We start from the raw sequence: 16,135 nt of genomic DNA, 5'->3' as shown, positions 1-16,135 counted from the left end.
TCATGAGCTCCTTATTGCAGAGTTCAGGCTTAAAGAAAGTAGGGAAATCCACTAGAACATTCAGGTATGACCTAAATCATATCCCTTATGATTATACAGTGAAGGTGATGAATAGATTCAAGAGATTAGATCTGGTAGACAGAGTGCCTGAAGAACTATGGACAGAAGTTTGTAATATTGTACAGGAAGCAATGATCAAAACCATCCCAAAGAAAAAGAAATGCAAGAAGGTAAAGTGGTTATCTGAGGAGGCTTTACAAATAGCTGAGGAAAGAAGAGAAGCGAAAGGCAAAGTTAAGGGAAAGGTGCACCCAACTGAATACACAGTTCCAGAGAACAGCAAAGAGAAATAAGAAGACCTTCTTACATGAACAATGCAGAGAAATAGAATGGGAAAGACTAACAATCTCTTCAAGAAAATTGGAGATACCAAGGGAACATTTCATCTAAGGATGCATGCAGTAAGGGACAGGAATGGTAGGTACCTAACAGAAGCAGAAGAGATTAAGCAGAGGTGGCAGTTGTTGGTGGAAATGTAATTGATACAACTACTGCGGAAAACAGTATGGAGATTCCTTAAAAAGCTAGGAATTAAAACTACCATATGACCCAAGAATCCCAGTACTGGGCATAGACCCTGAGAAAACCAAAAATGAAAAAGACACATGTACCCCAATGTTCATTGCAGCGCTATTTACAATAGCTAGAACATGGGCACATTCTAAATGTCCATCAACAGGTGAACGGATAAAGAAGCTGTGGTACATATGTATAAGCAACTATTACTCAGTCTTAAAAAGGAATGCATGTGAGTCAGTGGTTATGAGGTGGATAAACCTAGAGCCTATTATACAGAGTGAAGTAAGTCAGAAAGAAAAACAAGTATCATGTATTAATGCATATATATGGAATCTAGAAAGATAGTACTGATGAACCTATTTGCAGGGCAGCAGTGGAGATGCAGATACAGAGAACGAACTTGTGCACATGGGGCTCAGGGGTGAGGGAAGGAGAGAATGGGACAAATGGAGAGAGCAGCGTGGAGGAACATACACTACCATATGTGATATAGATAGCCAGTGGGGATTTGCCTTATGACTCAGGGAACTGAAACGGGCTTGGTGACAATCTAGAGAGGTGGGATGGGGTGGGATGTATGAAGGAGGTTCAAAAGGGCGTGGACATATGTATACCTATGGCTGATTCATGTTGATCTCTGGTGGAAACCAATACAATATTGTAAAGCAATTATCCTCCAGTTAAAAATAAATTTTTTACAAAGAGAAAAAACATCTAGTTGAAATTGAGATGTTTTTATGTATAAAATATACATAGAATTTCAGAGATTTACTGTAAAAATAAAGATGCAAATTATATCAATAATTTTCATTGATTTCATGTTATGATGTATGTTGATATACTGGATTAAATAAAATGTGTTCCTAAAATAAACTCATTTCACCTGTTTAAAAAAAAGAGGTAGCAAGAATACACAGAACTATACAAAAATGGTCTTGATGACCTGGATAACCATGATGATATGGTTACCTAAAGCCAGACGTCCTGAAGTATGAAATCAAGTAGGCCTTAGGAAGCATTACTACAACAAAGCTAGTGGAGGTGATGGAATTCTGGCTGAACTATTTCTAATCCTAAAAGAGGATGCTGTGAAAGTGCTGCACTCAGTATACAAGCAAATGTGTAAAACTAAACAGAGGCCGCAGGACTGCAGAAGCTCAGTTTTCATTCCAGGCCCAAAGAAGGACAATGCCAAAGAGTGTTCAGACTACCAACAATTGCACTCATTTCACATGCTAGTAAGGTTATCCTCAAAATCCTTCAAGCTAGGCTTCAGCAGTACATGAAACAGAAACTTCCAGATGTACAAACTGGGTAAGGAAAGAGGAACAGGAGATCAAATTGCCAACATTTGTTGGATCATAGAGAAAGCAAGGGAATTCCTGAATCTACTTCTGCTTCATTGACTACATTAAAGCCTTTGACTGTGTGAATCACAGCAAACTGTGGAAAATAGTTAAAGAGATGGGAATACAAGACCACCTTACCTGTCTCCTGCGAAACCCATATGAGGGTCAAGAAACAACAGAACTGCACATAGAACAGCACACTGGTTCAGAATTAGGGAAGGAGTAGTTCAGTTCAGTCGCTCGGTCGTGTCTGACTCTTTTTGACCCTATGAATTGCAGCACACCAGGCTTCCCTGTCCATCACCAGTTCCCGGAGTTTACCCAAACTCATGTCCATCGAGTCGGTGATGTCATCCAGCCATCTCATCCTCTGTCGTCCCCTTCTCCTCCTGCCCCTAATCCCTCCCAGCATCAGGGTCTTTTCCAGTGAGTCAACCCTTCGCATGAGGTGGCCAAAGTATTGGGGTTTCAGCTTCAGCATCATATCTTCCAATGAACACCCAGGACTGATCTCCTTTAGGAGATCTCTGGTTCCTCTGCCTTTTCTAAAACCGCCTTGAACATCTGGAAATTCACGGTTCACGTACTGTTAAAGGTTGGCTTGGAGAATTTTAAGCATTACCTTACTCGCGTGTGAGATGAGTGCAATTGTGCGGTAGTTTGAGCATTCTTTGGCATTGCCTTTCTTTGGGATTGGAATGAAAACTAACTTTTTCCAGTCGTGTGGCCACTGCTGAGTTTTCCAAATTTGCTGGCATGTTGAGTGCAGCACTTTTACAGCATCATCTTTGAGGATTTGAAATAGCTCAACTGGAATTCCATCATCTCCACTAGCTTTGTTCATAGTGATGCTTTCTAAGGGCCACTTGACTTCACATTCTAGGATGTCTGGCTCTAGATGAGTGTTCACACCATCATGATTATCTGGGTCATGAAGATATTTTTTGTATAGTTCTTCTGTGTATTCTTGCCACCTCTTCTTAATATCTTCTGCTTCTGTTAGGTCCATACCATTTCTGTCCTTTATTGAGCCCATCTTTGCATGAAATGTTCCCTTGGTATCACTAATATTCTTGAAGAGAACTCTAGTCTTTCCCATTCTGTTATTTTCCTCTGTTTCTTTGCATTGAATGCTGAGGAAGGCTATCTTATCTCTCCTTGCTATTTTTTGGAACTCTGCATTCAGATGCTTATATCTTTCCTTTTCTCCTTTGCTTTTCACTTCTTTTCTTTTCACAGCTATTTTAAGGCCTCCTCAGACAGCCATTTTGCTTTTTTGCATTTCTTTTCCATGGGGATGATCTTGATCCCTGTCTCCTGTACAGTGTCACAAACCTCATTCCATAGTTCATCAGACACTCTATCTAGTCCCTTAAATCTGTTTCTCACTTCCACTGTATAATCATAAGGGATTTGATTTAGGTCATACTTGAATGGTCTGGTGGTTTTCCCTACTTTCTTCAAGTCTGAATTTGGCAATAGGAGTTCATGATCTGAGCCACAGTCAGCTCCTGGTCTTGTTTTTGCTGACTGTATAAAGCTTCTTCGTCTTTGGCTACAAGGAATATAATCAGTCTGATTTCGGTGTTGACCATCTGGTGATGTCCATGTGTAGAGTCTTCTCTTGTGTTGTTGGAAGAGGGTATTTGCTATGACCAGTGCATTCTCTTGGCAAAACTCTATTAGCCTTTGCCCTGCTTCATACCGTATTCCAAGGCCAAATTTGCCTGTTACTCCAGGTGTTTCTTGACTTCCTACTTTTGCATTCCAGCCCCCTATAATTAAAAGGACATCTTTTTTGGATGTTAGTTCTAAAAGGTCTTGTAGATCTTCATAGAACCGTTCAACTTCAGCTTCTTCAGCATTCCTGGTTGGGGCATAGGCTTGGATCACTGTGATATTGAATGGTTTGCCTTGGAAATGAACAGAGATCATTCTGTCATTTTTGAGATTGCATCCAGTTACTGCATTTTGGATTCTTTTGTTGACCATGATGGCCACTCCATTTCCTCTAAGGGATTCCTGCCCACAGTAGTAGATATAATGGTCATCTGAGTTAAAATCACCCATTCCAGTCCATTTGAATTCACTGATTCCTAGAACGTCGACGTTCACCTTTGCCATCTCCTGTTTGACCACTCCCAATTTGCCTTGATTCATGGACCTGACATTCCAGGTTCCTATGCAATATTGCTCTTTACAGCATCGGACCTTGCTTATATCACCAGTCACATACAGAACTGGGTATTGTTTTTGCTTTGTCTCCATCCCTTCATTCTTTCTGGAGTTATTTCTCCACTGATCTCCAGTAGCATATTGGGCACTTACCAACCTGGGGAGTTCCTCTTTCAGTATCCTATCATTTTGCATTTTCATACTGTTCATGGGGTTCTCAAGGCAAGAATACTGAAGTGGCTTGCCATTCCCTTCCCCTTCGGCAGCTGCCCTGACCTCAGAAGTAGGGAGTGGGAAGGAGGGAAGGAGTAAGGCAAGGCTATATATTGTCACCCTGCTTATTTAACTTCTATGCAGAGTACATCATGCAAAAGGCTGGACTGAATGAATCACAAGCTGAAATAAAGATTGCTTGGAGAAATTTCAAAAGCCTCAGATATGCAGATGGTACCACTCTAATGGTAGAAAGTAAAGAGGAACTGAAGAGCCTTTTGATGAATGTGAAAGGGGAGAGTGAAAACCTGGCTTAAAACTCAGCATTCAGAAAACTAAAATCATGGCATCCAGTCCCATTACTTCATCGCAAATAGATGGGGAAAAAATGGAAATGGTGACAGATTTTATTTTCTTGGGCTCCAAAATCACGGCTGATGGTGACTGCAGCCATGATATTTCTTCCTTGCTCCTTGGAAGAAATGCTATGACAAACCTAGACAGTGTATTAAAAAGCAGAGGCATCACTTTGCTAATGAAGTTCCATATAGTCAAAGCTATTTTTTTCCCAGTAGTCATGTATGGACATTAGAGTTAGACCATAAAGAAAGCTGAGGGCCAAATAATTGGTACTTTCAAATTGTTGTACCAGAGAAGACTCCTGAGAGTCCCTTGGACTGAAAGTATATCAAGCCAGTAAATCCTAAAGGAAATCAACCCTGAATATTCGTTGAAAAGACTGATCTGAAGCTCCATTACTTTGGCCACCTGACACAAGACCCGACTCATTGGAAAAGATCCTCATCCTGGGAAGGATAGAGGGCAGAAGGATGAAGGGGCAGCAGCAGATGAGATGTGTAGACAGCATCATGGACTCAGTGAACATGGTGTTGAGCAAACTCTGGCATTTGGTGAAGTACATAGGGTCACAAAGAAAGGGCCACGACCTAGCAACTGAACAACAGAACAGTCAATATTTTTTGTTCATAGCCTTGTTTCCGCAGTTTGAATGTATCACCATATACTCTCCTAACCTAAAAGGTTTGTGCCAAGAACTCCTCTGATAGTATTATTTGAGGAGGAGGATGTCCCTTTTATTTGACGAATTTCTCTTCTCTAGCTTCTCTCTTGTTAATGTTAATAACAGTATTTCTTGGTGTGGTTTTCTTTAGGACAATGTATTTGCTTATATCCGAGGTTTATAAATCCGAATGTCCATTCCCTCTGCAGATTTCTTTGGCATTATTTTTTGAAATAAGCTTACTGGTACTTCCTCTTCTTGAGGGAACTCCCTTAGTGAATGTACTGATTTAGTGATGATGTCAAGTGAGTTTCATTGGATTTCTTTACTCTTTTCTTCTTTTTGTTTCTGTGACTGGGTCATTTCAAATGATCTGTCCTTAATTCACTGATTCTTTTTTTCTGTTTGAGTCTGCCTTTGAAACTTTCTCTGTTGAATTTTTAAGTTCAGTCACTATATTCTTCTTGCTAGAATTTCTGTTTAATTCTTTTTTATGGTTTGTGTTTCTTTGTTCCACTTCTTGGGTTTTGTATGTATCTATATGTATATACGTTGTTTTTTTGATGTTTGTCTCTCAGTGTAGCTTACTGAGTTTCTTTAAGATCATTTTGAATTCTTTTTAGGTAATTCATAGATTTTTATGTCTTTGTAGCTGGTTATTTGACCTTTTTTTAGTTCTTCTATGCTCTCATGTTTTCTTGATTCTTATGATCCTGGTAACCTTGCGTTGGTGCCTGGGCATTTAAAGAAAAGTTTCCTCTTCAATCTTTGTATTCTGGCTTCCCAGGTGGCTCAGAGGTTAAAGCATCTGCCTGCAATGCGGGAGAACTGGGATCGATCCCTGGGTCGGGAAGATCCCCTGGAGAAGGAAATGGCAATCCACTCCAGTATTCTTGCCTGGAGAATCCCATGGACGGAGGAGCCTGGTGGGCTACAGTCCATGGGGTCGCAAAGAGTCGGACACGACTGAGCGACTTCACTTTCACTTTCCAGGGATAATGGTCTTTACCAGACTAGAGCTTCTAGGCTTCTCTCAAGCCTTTCTTCTCAGCTCCTGCTTTTTCCTTGGGGGTGTGGAGGATGTTTTGAATTGTTTCTTCTCTCAGTCTCACTGAGTCATATTAGGTTCTGAGAGTCATATCAGGTGCTAAGTGCGAACCAGTCCTTTTCTAGACAGCAGTGCCTGAAATGTCAAGACGTTTTGTGAATTTTCTGTTTCTCTCCTTCCTTCCTGAAGGGGATGTCTTGGACTTTGCTCCTTCTCTGTTGCATGCCGAGTCATGCCAAGTGCTCGAGAGTTAACTTTTTCTTTTCTCCAGGGTAGCATGTAGATTCTCCATCTCTCTTCTTCTCTCCTGAAGGGACAGTCTCAGGGTTGTGTGCCATTACCAAATTTTGTAGCGTTAAACTAGTTGCTGGATTCCGTACTGGCTGCTTACATCTATGTGCTGTCTGTGGGGGCAAACATGCCAGGTGCTGTGGGTTTCCAGCCCTTTTCTTCTCATCCAGAAACAGTCCTTGTGGGGAATGACACAAACGCTGGGACTATCAGACTTTCACTTTTCATTTTCTTTCCCCTGAGGGAGAAGTTGTGAGTTAGAGGGATCTCTCCCCAGGCTGAGTTTTGATGACCTGGGGAAGTGGTAATGTGGTCAAAGTAAAACTGTTTCTCCTACAGTTTTCAGTAGGTCTGATCTTGGGCTTTGTTGTCCATGGGGATGCTGGAGCCTTTCTGCTATAATCACTAGTTCTTAGAAAAGTATTTTCATCCCTGAATGATTGTCAAATCAGTGTTTTTGTGCAGTGGAAATGAACCTCCTGTTCTGCTATGCTGCTGAACATTGTTAACTGTTAACAATCCCTGCCTCTCAGTTAGAATATTTAGACCAGTTACATTTAAATTACCTGCCATTTGGATTTAAATCCACCGTTTCCCCATTTTTTCCCTTTTTGTCACATCTGTTGTAACCTTTTCTTTAGTGCTACTATTTTATAGTCTTGTTCATTGTTTTGTGTTGTGTTTTTGTTCAGTTGCTAAGTCATGTCCAACTCTCTGTGACCCCCATGGACTGCAACACTCCAGGCTTCCCTATCCTTCACTGTCTCCCAAAGTTTGCTCAGCTTCATGTCCATTGAGTCCATGATGCTAGCTAACCATTTCATCCTCTGCCTCCCTCTTTTCCTTTTGCCTTCAGTCTTCCCTAGCATCAGGATCTTTTCTGATGAATTGACTCTTTGTATCAGGTGGCCAAAGTATTGGAGCTTCAGCTTCAGCATCAGTCCTTCCAATACATATTCAGGGTTGATTTCCTTTAGGATTGACTGGTTTGATCTCTTTGCCATCCAAGGGACTCTCAAGAGTTTTCTCCAACACCACAGTTCAAAAGCATCATTCTTCAGTTCCCAGTCTTCTTTATGGTCCAACTGTCACATTCTTACATGACTACTGGAAAAACCATAGTTTTCGCTCTACAGACCTTTGTCAGCAAAGTGATGTCTTTGCTTTTAAATATGCTGTCTAGATTTGTCATAGCTTTCCTTCTAAGGAGCAAGGGTCTTTAATTTCATGGCTGCAGTTGCTGTCCACAGTGATTTTGGAGCCCAAGAAAATAAAATCTGTCATTGCTTCCACTCTTTCCCCTTCTTCTTGCCATGAAGTGATGGGACAAGTTGCCATGGTCTTAGTTTTCTGAATGTTGAGTTTTAAGCTGGCTTTTTCACTCTTTTTTTTCACCCTTATCAAGAGCCTCTTTAGTTCCTTTTCACTTTCTGCCATTAGGGTGATGTCATCTGCATATCTGAGGTTTTTGATATTTCTCTGGCAGTCTTGTTTCAAGCTTGTGATTATCTAGGCTGGCATTTCACACGATGTACTCTGCATAAAAGTTGAATATGCAGGGTGACAATAGATAGCCTTGTCTTACTCCTTTCCCAATTTTGAACCAGTCCATTGTTCCATGTGCAGTTCTGTTGTTTCCTGACCCTCATAGAGGTTTCTCAGGAAACAGTTAAGGTGGTCTGGTATTCCCGTCTCTTTAAGATTTTCCACAGTTTCTTGTGATCTACACAGTTGAAAGATTTAGTGTAGTCAGTGAAGCAGAAGTAGATGTTTTTCTGGAATTCTCTTGCTTTTTCTATGATCCGATGAATTTTGACAATGTGATCTCTTGTTCTTCTGCCTTTTTTAAATTCAGTTTGTATGTCTGGGCTTCCATATAGCTCATATGGTAAAGAATCTGCCTGTAGTGCAGGAGACCTGGGCTTGATCCCTAGGTCGGGAATATCCCCTGGAGAAAGGAATGGCAACCCACTCCAGTATTCTTGCCTTAAGAGTCCCATGGGCAGAGGAGCCTGGTGTCACGTGGTCAATGGGGTCACAAAGTTTTGGACACGACTCAGGGGCTAACACTACTACTGCTGTACATCTGCAAGTTCTCGGTTCATGTACTGCCAAGGCTTGCTTGAAGGATTTTGAGCATAACCTTACTAGCATATGACATGAGTTGTGTATAGCAGTTGTACACTAGTTTGAACATTCTTTGGCATTGCCCTTTTTTGCTTTATTGTTTTTAAATCATAGTACTGCTTTATGTAGATGGGTGTTGATTATTCCATTACATTATCATTTAACCTGGTTTTTTACTCTTCAAGGTTTGCTCCTCGCATTTTTTTTTTTAACTTATATATTTTTCATTCTTTTTGTGTGGATTTGCTTCAGATTTTAACATTCTTAATAGCAGAACCAAAAGTTACTTAGTGTATATAGTACCTTCCAAAAAAAGTGTAAGAACCTTCCTTAAAGACCTTTAACTCATGACGTGCCTTCATCCCTCAAGTTCCATAATATTTTAGTTCTTTTTAAAAATGTTTTCACTTCTTATTAAGATTATTTCAAAATGTCAGTGTCTGTTTAGATTCACCCATGGTTTTATCCATTTCTTTGCTGACCATTTACTCTTGTGTCTCTCTTTCCTCATCATGTCATTTTTCCTTCCTCCTGTATTCATTGTTCCACTGAAATCTGAAGACTCACTGCTTTCTCAATACTGGAAAATTTTTCTGCCTGGATAGCTTTGAAGATTACCTTTTACCCCATTTGTTTCTCTGCAACTCCTGTTTAGTATGTTTTAGATTATCTCGTTGATTTCTCCATCTCTCTTACTTTTTTATATGTTTTATATGATCCTTATTCTGTGTGATTTCTTCAGGTATTTATTGTGTTTAATTATTCTTGCTGCAGCTTGGCCTAATCCAATGTTCAGTCTGTCCACAGTTTTTAATTTCAATCTATTTTTTCTCCCTTTATTAACTGTAATGTAAGGTTGTTTTTCAGATATACTTTCTCTTTTATAATGATATAAATGTCCTTTACTGTTTTCATTACCACTTCTGTTTCTGTATGTGTTTTAAGGCTCCGTGGTGTCATTTTTGCTATTTTAGTAACTGAAGTTCCCGTGTATGAATCTCTTGACCGTCTCGTGTGGCAGTTTGTTTCCTCTTCTGTAGTTTCTAATTTCATCCGCCACTTCATAATTCTGGCTGATAAGTAGTATTTGTCAGCCCTTTATCAGTAGATATAGCCCCTTTGACTTAAGCTGTGTGTGTTTTTCTGTAAAGTTATTATATTTGCTTTTGACTGTCCTCAGGCAAAGCCAACTTTTATGTTATTTCTGACTTGGTGATTTTGTATCCCATAGAAAATACAACAGAATCCCACACCCACTTTGAAAGCAAATCATTGAGTAGTTAGTAGTAGCTTTAGTTTAGCTAGTACTACAAACCATTCAGTTCAGTTCAGTTCAGTTCACTCACTCAGTCATGTGAAACTCTTTGTGACCCCATGAACCTCAGCACACCAGGCCTCCCTGCCCATCACCAACTTTCAGAGCCCATCCAAACCTATGTCCATTGAGTTGGTGATGCCATCCAACCATCTCATCCTCTGTCATCCCCTTCTCCTCCTGCCCTCAATCTTTCCCAGCATCAGGGTCTTTTCAAATGAGTCAGCTCTTGGCATCAGGTGGCCAAAATATTGGAGTTTCAGCTTCAACATCAGTCCTTCCAATGAACACCCAGGACTGGTTTCCTTTAGGATGGACTGCTTAGATCTCCTTGCAGTCCAAGGGACTCTCAAGAGTCTTCTCTAACACCACAGTTCAAAAGCATCAATTCTTTGGTGCTCAGCTTTGTTTATAGTCCAACTCTCACATCTGTACATGACTACTGGAAAAACCATAGCCTTGACTAGACGGACCTTTGTTGACAAAATAATGTCTCTGCTTTTTAATAGGCTGTCCAGGTTGTTCATAACTTTCCTTCCAAGGAGTAAGTGTCTTTTAATTTCATGGCTGCAGTCACCATCTGCAGGGATTTTGGAGCCCAGAAAAATAAAATCAGCCACTGTTTCCCCATCTGTTTGCCATGAAGTGATAGGACCAGATGCCATGATCTTAGTTTTCTGAATGTTGAGCTTTAAGCCAACTTTTTCACTCTCCTCTTTCAGTTTCATCAAGAGGCTCTTTAGTTCCTCTTCACTTTCTGCCATAAGGGTGGTGTCATCTGCATATCTGAGGTTATTGATATTTCTCCCGGCAATCTTGATTCCAGCTTGTGCTTCTTCCAGCCCAGCGTTTCTCATGATGTACTCTGCATATAAATTAAATAATCAGGGTGACAATATACAGCCTTGACATACTCCTTTTCCTATTAGGAACCAGTCTGTTGTTCCATGTCCAGTTCTAACTGTTGCTTCCTGACCTGTATATAGGTTTCTCAAGAGGCATGTCAGGTAGTCTGGTATTCCCATCTGTTTCAGAATTTTCCACAGTTTATTGTGATCCACACCATTAATAGTAGCTAATATTTGGTTTGTAATTTTCATTTTTAGCATCTTTTTCTCCCTGTCTTCCTTTTTGCTTTTTCTTTCTCTCTTATTGTTGAAACATAGCTACACAAGATCTTTGCTCTGTTTATGTGGTTAGTTGATATTTAGCAGGAGGATTTTCCAGAATATCTGGTGCATCATATGGTTGAAAATGGGAAATCTTTTTTTTTATTTTTAAATGTCATTTCTGTCCTCTACTTCCATCTTGTCTGCTTTTATCAGTTAGAAATATACCAATATAAAAAACTTAATATGACAGCTAAATCTCTAATAAGTTTAAAACCTGAATTATGAATTATCTCTCATCTTTCTTCTAAAGAATCTGGTTTTCCAGTGCAGGTTTCATTTCCTGTGGAACAACTACAGCTTCAGTGACTAACTCTGAGTGAAGAGTTGATCCTTTTGCCCGTTGCTTCAGGACTCATGTAGACTCTACATTGCAAAGTTAAATTTTTCTTTATTCTAGAGTTCTAGGATTGGTTATGCTTCTTAGGAGTGGATTCCACCTTCCAAGGAATTCAAACTGTTGTATAACCTTTTACTTTCCTTCCTGATCTGAGTGTGTATACATCGTTTGTGTTGGTGTTCCTACCATGAGAGGGAGGACTTTGTGTTTTCATTTAATCTTCTTCAACAGTTAAAGGACATTCTCCTATAAGATACGGACATTGGAACATTCTCCTGTAATATCTGGACACCCTACCTCTCATTTGCTCACTGAGCACCAAGATCACCAGTTTTTTTCTGTGCAAATTCACAGTTCTTTCCATTTCATTCAAGATACCTTAAGCCTCTATCTCTTTTTTTTTTGTTTGTTTGTTTGTTTTAGTTTTGCTTCTTAATTCCAGTCCTATTCAATGACTCTAGTCATTTTCCAAAGAGATTCCCAAATATGGATGTTAACCAAAGTTTTGCAACAGATTCTATCTTAGAAGTGTATTGTTTGTAATAGTTGGTACATAATGAAATCTCCCCTCATGGTTATTGGAGCTCCAGTCTAAATCTGATCTTGTATAATGTATAGCATTTTTTGCCTATCCTAGGAGTTCTATAATTTTAAGTCGTTGTTGCTTTCTGGGCTTGCTGGACTAATGTAGTGCAAATAGTAAAAGCCTTCCTAGTCACCTTTTTTAGTACCTAACTTGGCATGATCATAGGAACAGATTATGATACTCAAAGGAAGCTGTTCAACTTCCCCATGCAGAAGTTTGTGTGTGTGTGTGTGTGTATATATATATATATATATATTTAATGATTTCTTGTTCTAGTCTTTTAATCAATAACTGATAACTATAGAACATATTCCTTCCATATATATTTAATCATTCTGTAAAGTTTGGGGTGAAGGGAACAGTAGCTTAGGCTAGGCATTATGATGTTTGTTCTGTAGTATTCTTTTTTTTTTTGTTCTGTAGTATTCTTCATATCTTAAATTAGGTAATTAAACTATGAAGAATTTCTATAATCATGATTTGTTCTTATGTCATCCAAATTGGTCCAAAAATTTTTGCTTTAAAATCTTTCATTCTTACCCAACTCAGAGAATTCCCCAATTTCACCCTTTATTTGGTACAGTTGACCCTTGTCAACCATCAGCATACTCATTATTTAAAAAACTGAGTCAATGATTCAAGTAATATACTTTCTTTCCTTTTCTACCAAATGAGATACTTATCCTCATTCTGCTTTTTAGAAGAAAAATAGGAAACAGAAATCTGATTTGCATGATTATTTTTGTTCATCAAGTCCAGTTTTCCAGATCTAGTTTCATTGTTGTTGTTGTTGTTGTTTTCTGCATAGCATGTTAGAAAGCTAAGTGATTATGAGTGTGTCTCCTGAAAATTTTATTTGTAGTCTTGTGCTTCCCTGGTAGCTCATATGGTAAAGAGTCTGCTTGCAATGCAGGAGACCTGGGTTTGATCCCTGGGTCTGGGAGATCCCCTGGAGAAGGAAATGGCAACCCACTCCAGTATTCTTGCCTGGAAAATCCCCTGGATGGAGCAGCCTGGCAGGCTACAGTCCGTGGGTTCGCAAAGAGTCCGACACGACTGAGTGACTAATGCTTTCACTTTCACCTGGTAGCTCAGCTGGTAAAGAATCCGCTGGCAATGCAGGAGACCCCAGTTTGACTCCTGGGTCAGAAAGATCCGCTGGAGAAGGGATAGGCTACCCACTCCAGTATTCTTGGGCTTCCCTAGTGGCTCAGCTGGTAATGAATCTGCCTTCAATGAGGGAGACCTGGGTGTGATCCCTGGGTTGGGAAGGGAACAGCTTCGCCTGGAGAATGGAATGGCTAACAGCTCCACTGTTACAGCCTGGAGAATTCCGTGGACTGTATAGCAAAGAGCTGGATATGACTGAGTGACTTTCACTCACTATTTAAATATAGTTAATTACATACCAGACTTGTAGCTAATTAATTTGTAAGCACTTCCTTAACTAAAAATAAATAGCAGCAAATTTGACAGAATTTATTAGAAATAAAAGAAAACCATGTAGACTGTAAAAATGTAGTAATTCATTAATAGACTGATTGAATGTAGTATACTGAAAAACATTTTTACAATCACTTGTAGAAATTTTTATGGCAGGAATATAATTTGAAAGATATCTGAGGAAGTCAGTAGATTGAGATACATCATTAGTGGTTATAGATGTACATGAATTCCTTCATCCCTGCTTCTTACTGTGTTAGAGGTGAATGTTAGCACAGAAGAACTGAGCTGAACTAACTGACTTACAGAGGGTGTTAACTCATGACCATTCCTCATGTTTTACCAGGTAAAGCTTACTAGTCACCGAAAAGTATAAGCCTCTCCTTACTTTTAGGAGTCAAGACAGAATAATTATTATAAGTAAAAAGTTAATTAATTATAGGTCAGAATTATGCCTTAACTATTTTGTAAATTTTATTTTTGAAACAGAGCTAGAAGTTTTAATATGGGCTGTATTCCCTCTTGTTTTTAAACCTAATTTTTCTTTATGGAAAGAGTGGAGCAGATGCCTCAGCATTTGCTTCTTAAAGATTCTTAAAGTACATTTTTTAAAGAACATTTAATTGTTAGAGTACATTTCTGAAAGTACATTTTATTTCAAAGAACTGTCTTATTTTTGCTCTTATGCCATAAAGAATCTACAGTGCAGGAGACCCAAGTTTGATCCCTGGATCAGAAAGATTTCCTGGAGAAGGGAATGTTACCCACTTCAGTATTCTTCCCTGGAGAATTCCTTGAACAGAAGAGCCTTGCAGGCTGCAGTCTATGGGGATGCAAAGACTCAGACATGACTTAGTGACTGTAACACTTTCACATATTATTCAAAACCAAAGAGACCAAAATTTTTGGTTATATACTGAAATAGTTTCTCTGTGTTGTATTTGAAAATATTTGAGGTTTATAGTTGAAATCTTTTCAGTTTTATAGATGCTATTTATATCCTTTGAATTCAGAAAAAATAAGGACCTTGAGAATTTTTCCTGTTTCTAAAAACATATGAATCCTTATTTGTTCTAATATTTACATTTATTCAATAATGATTTTTCATACTGTATTTCTGTCTTAGGCTAAAAATCTCATAGAGCGGTTTTTTAATCAACAAGTGGAAGTTTTGGGCAGACGTGCAGAGCCATTGCCTGAGATATACTATATTGAAGGTACCCTCCAAATGGTTTGGATTAATCGCTGCTTCCCAGGGTATGGAATGAATATCCTGAAACACCCACGATGTCCTGAGTGCTGTGGTATGTAATGAAATCTGATTTTATGATTTATTCACTTACCTTCATTATGCCTAAGTGAATGTCTCTCACTTTTATTTACTGTCATTTAGGTTTGAAGTAGTGTGTTTAAAAAGACTCAGCCTGAAGATTTAAAAGAACACATCTGGCTTAATTCTGGCCTTGTTTTAATATTAGAGTAAAGAGGGGTTGGGGCATCAGGCAGTTGTCCGGGAGGAAAAACAAATGCTAGTTAGGAGACACCTAGAGTTACTTATCTTAGTGGCCAAACTATATTTATTTTAGAACCAATTTTTGAGGAGTTTACATTCATCTTGCCTAGGTTAGATATCTTTTTACTTTTTTAAACCATAAGTGTGTGAGTTGCTTTACTGCCAGTCCTCCTTCTGGCCTTTGATCCTCCCACTGAAGCGTCTGAGCTGCTGTCTGGATTTCCTCCATCGTGTGCTCTTATTGAAGCACCTGTAGAGGCTGTTAGCACTGGGACATGGATGCAAAGTCTTTGAATTTCTAGTTTCAGTTGTTGATTGAGCCAATTAATCCTCAGAGACTTTCTAATAAAAATACCACTAAATTAGTACCATTTTCCAAGTCTCTGTTTCTTCCCCTTCTCTTCTGTTATCTTATGTTAGATGAAAAACCTGTTCATTTGATAGAGCTCTAAATATTATTTTTACTTTGCTTTACTTAACTTGGTTAGATTTTGCTCTGTTTTTTCATAATTTTGTTTTTAAGGATATGAATTTTGACAAAATGTTCTGAAAATTTGTCTTAGGAAATACAAATTTAACAAATAACACACTTACAAGTACCAACCTAGAGACTGTTTTGCAAATCTGTGCTTACATACATCACTAGAGCACAGAAAATGATGAAGAAAATCCTAGGAATGCCAAACAGTGAAAACAAAACCCGGTAGTTTAGCTGTCTCTTAAATGTATTTACATTATCCATCAATAAAGTCTTTTAAGACAAGCTAAAACATTTAAATAGTTGTATATCATTAATTCCAAGAATTTGAAATAGTTAAATGTAGCTCTTTCATGTGAAATAATAGGTTTCATCATAATTATTATTGTGATAATAATAATTTCATCATTAATTTTTTTGCATTTATAAAAGTTCAGATAGTGTGATTTTCAGATATTCTCATTTTACCATGTAATTATAACATTCAG

At 38.7% G+C, this 16,135-nt stretch overlaps 1 protein-coding gene across 2 annotated transcripts in view; it reads left to right on the top strand.

Moving 5' to 3' along the window:
• The window catches only part of ZPBP (zona pellucida binding protein), a 151,310-nt gene that overhangs the window by 81,658 nt on the left and 53,517 nt on the right, over nt 1-16,135 (top strand). For both annotated transcript variants that reach the window (XM_027540237.1, XM_027540235.1), the window contains one exon: nt 14,783-14,960. In XM_027540237.1, the coding sequence (XP_027396038.1) occupies nt 14,783-14,960 (178 nt within the window). The remainder of the gene's footprint in view (nt 1-14,782; nt 14,961-16,135) is intronic.

This window comes from Bos indicus x Bos taurus, chromosome 4 (genome assembly GCF_003369695.1).
Source record: "Bos indicus x Bos taurus breed Angus x Brahman F1 hybrid chromosome 4, Bos_hybrid_MaternalHap_v2.0, whole genome shotgun sequence".
Classification (NCBI taxonomy): Eukaryota; Metazoa; Chordata; class Mammalia; order Artiodactyla; family Bovidae; genus Bos; species Bos indicus x Bos taurus.
Note: the sequence above shows the minus strand (reverse complement) of the source record. Positions and strands in the feature narration are given on the sequence as shown.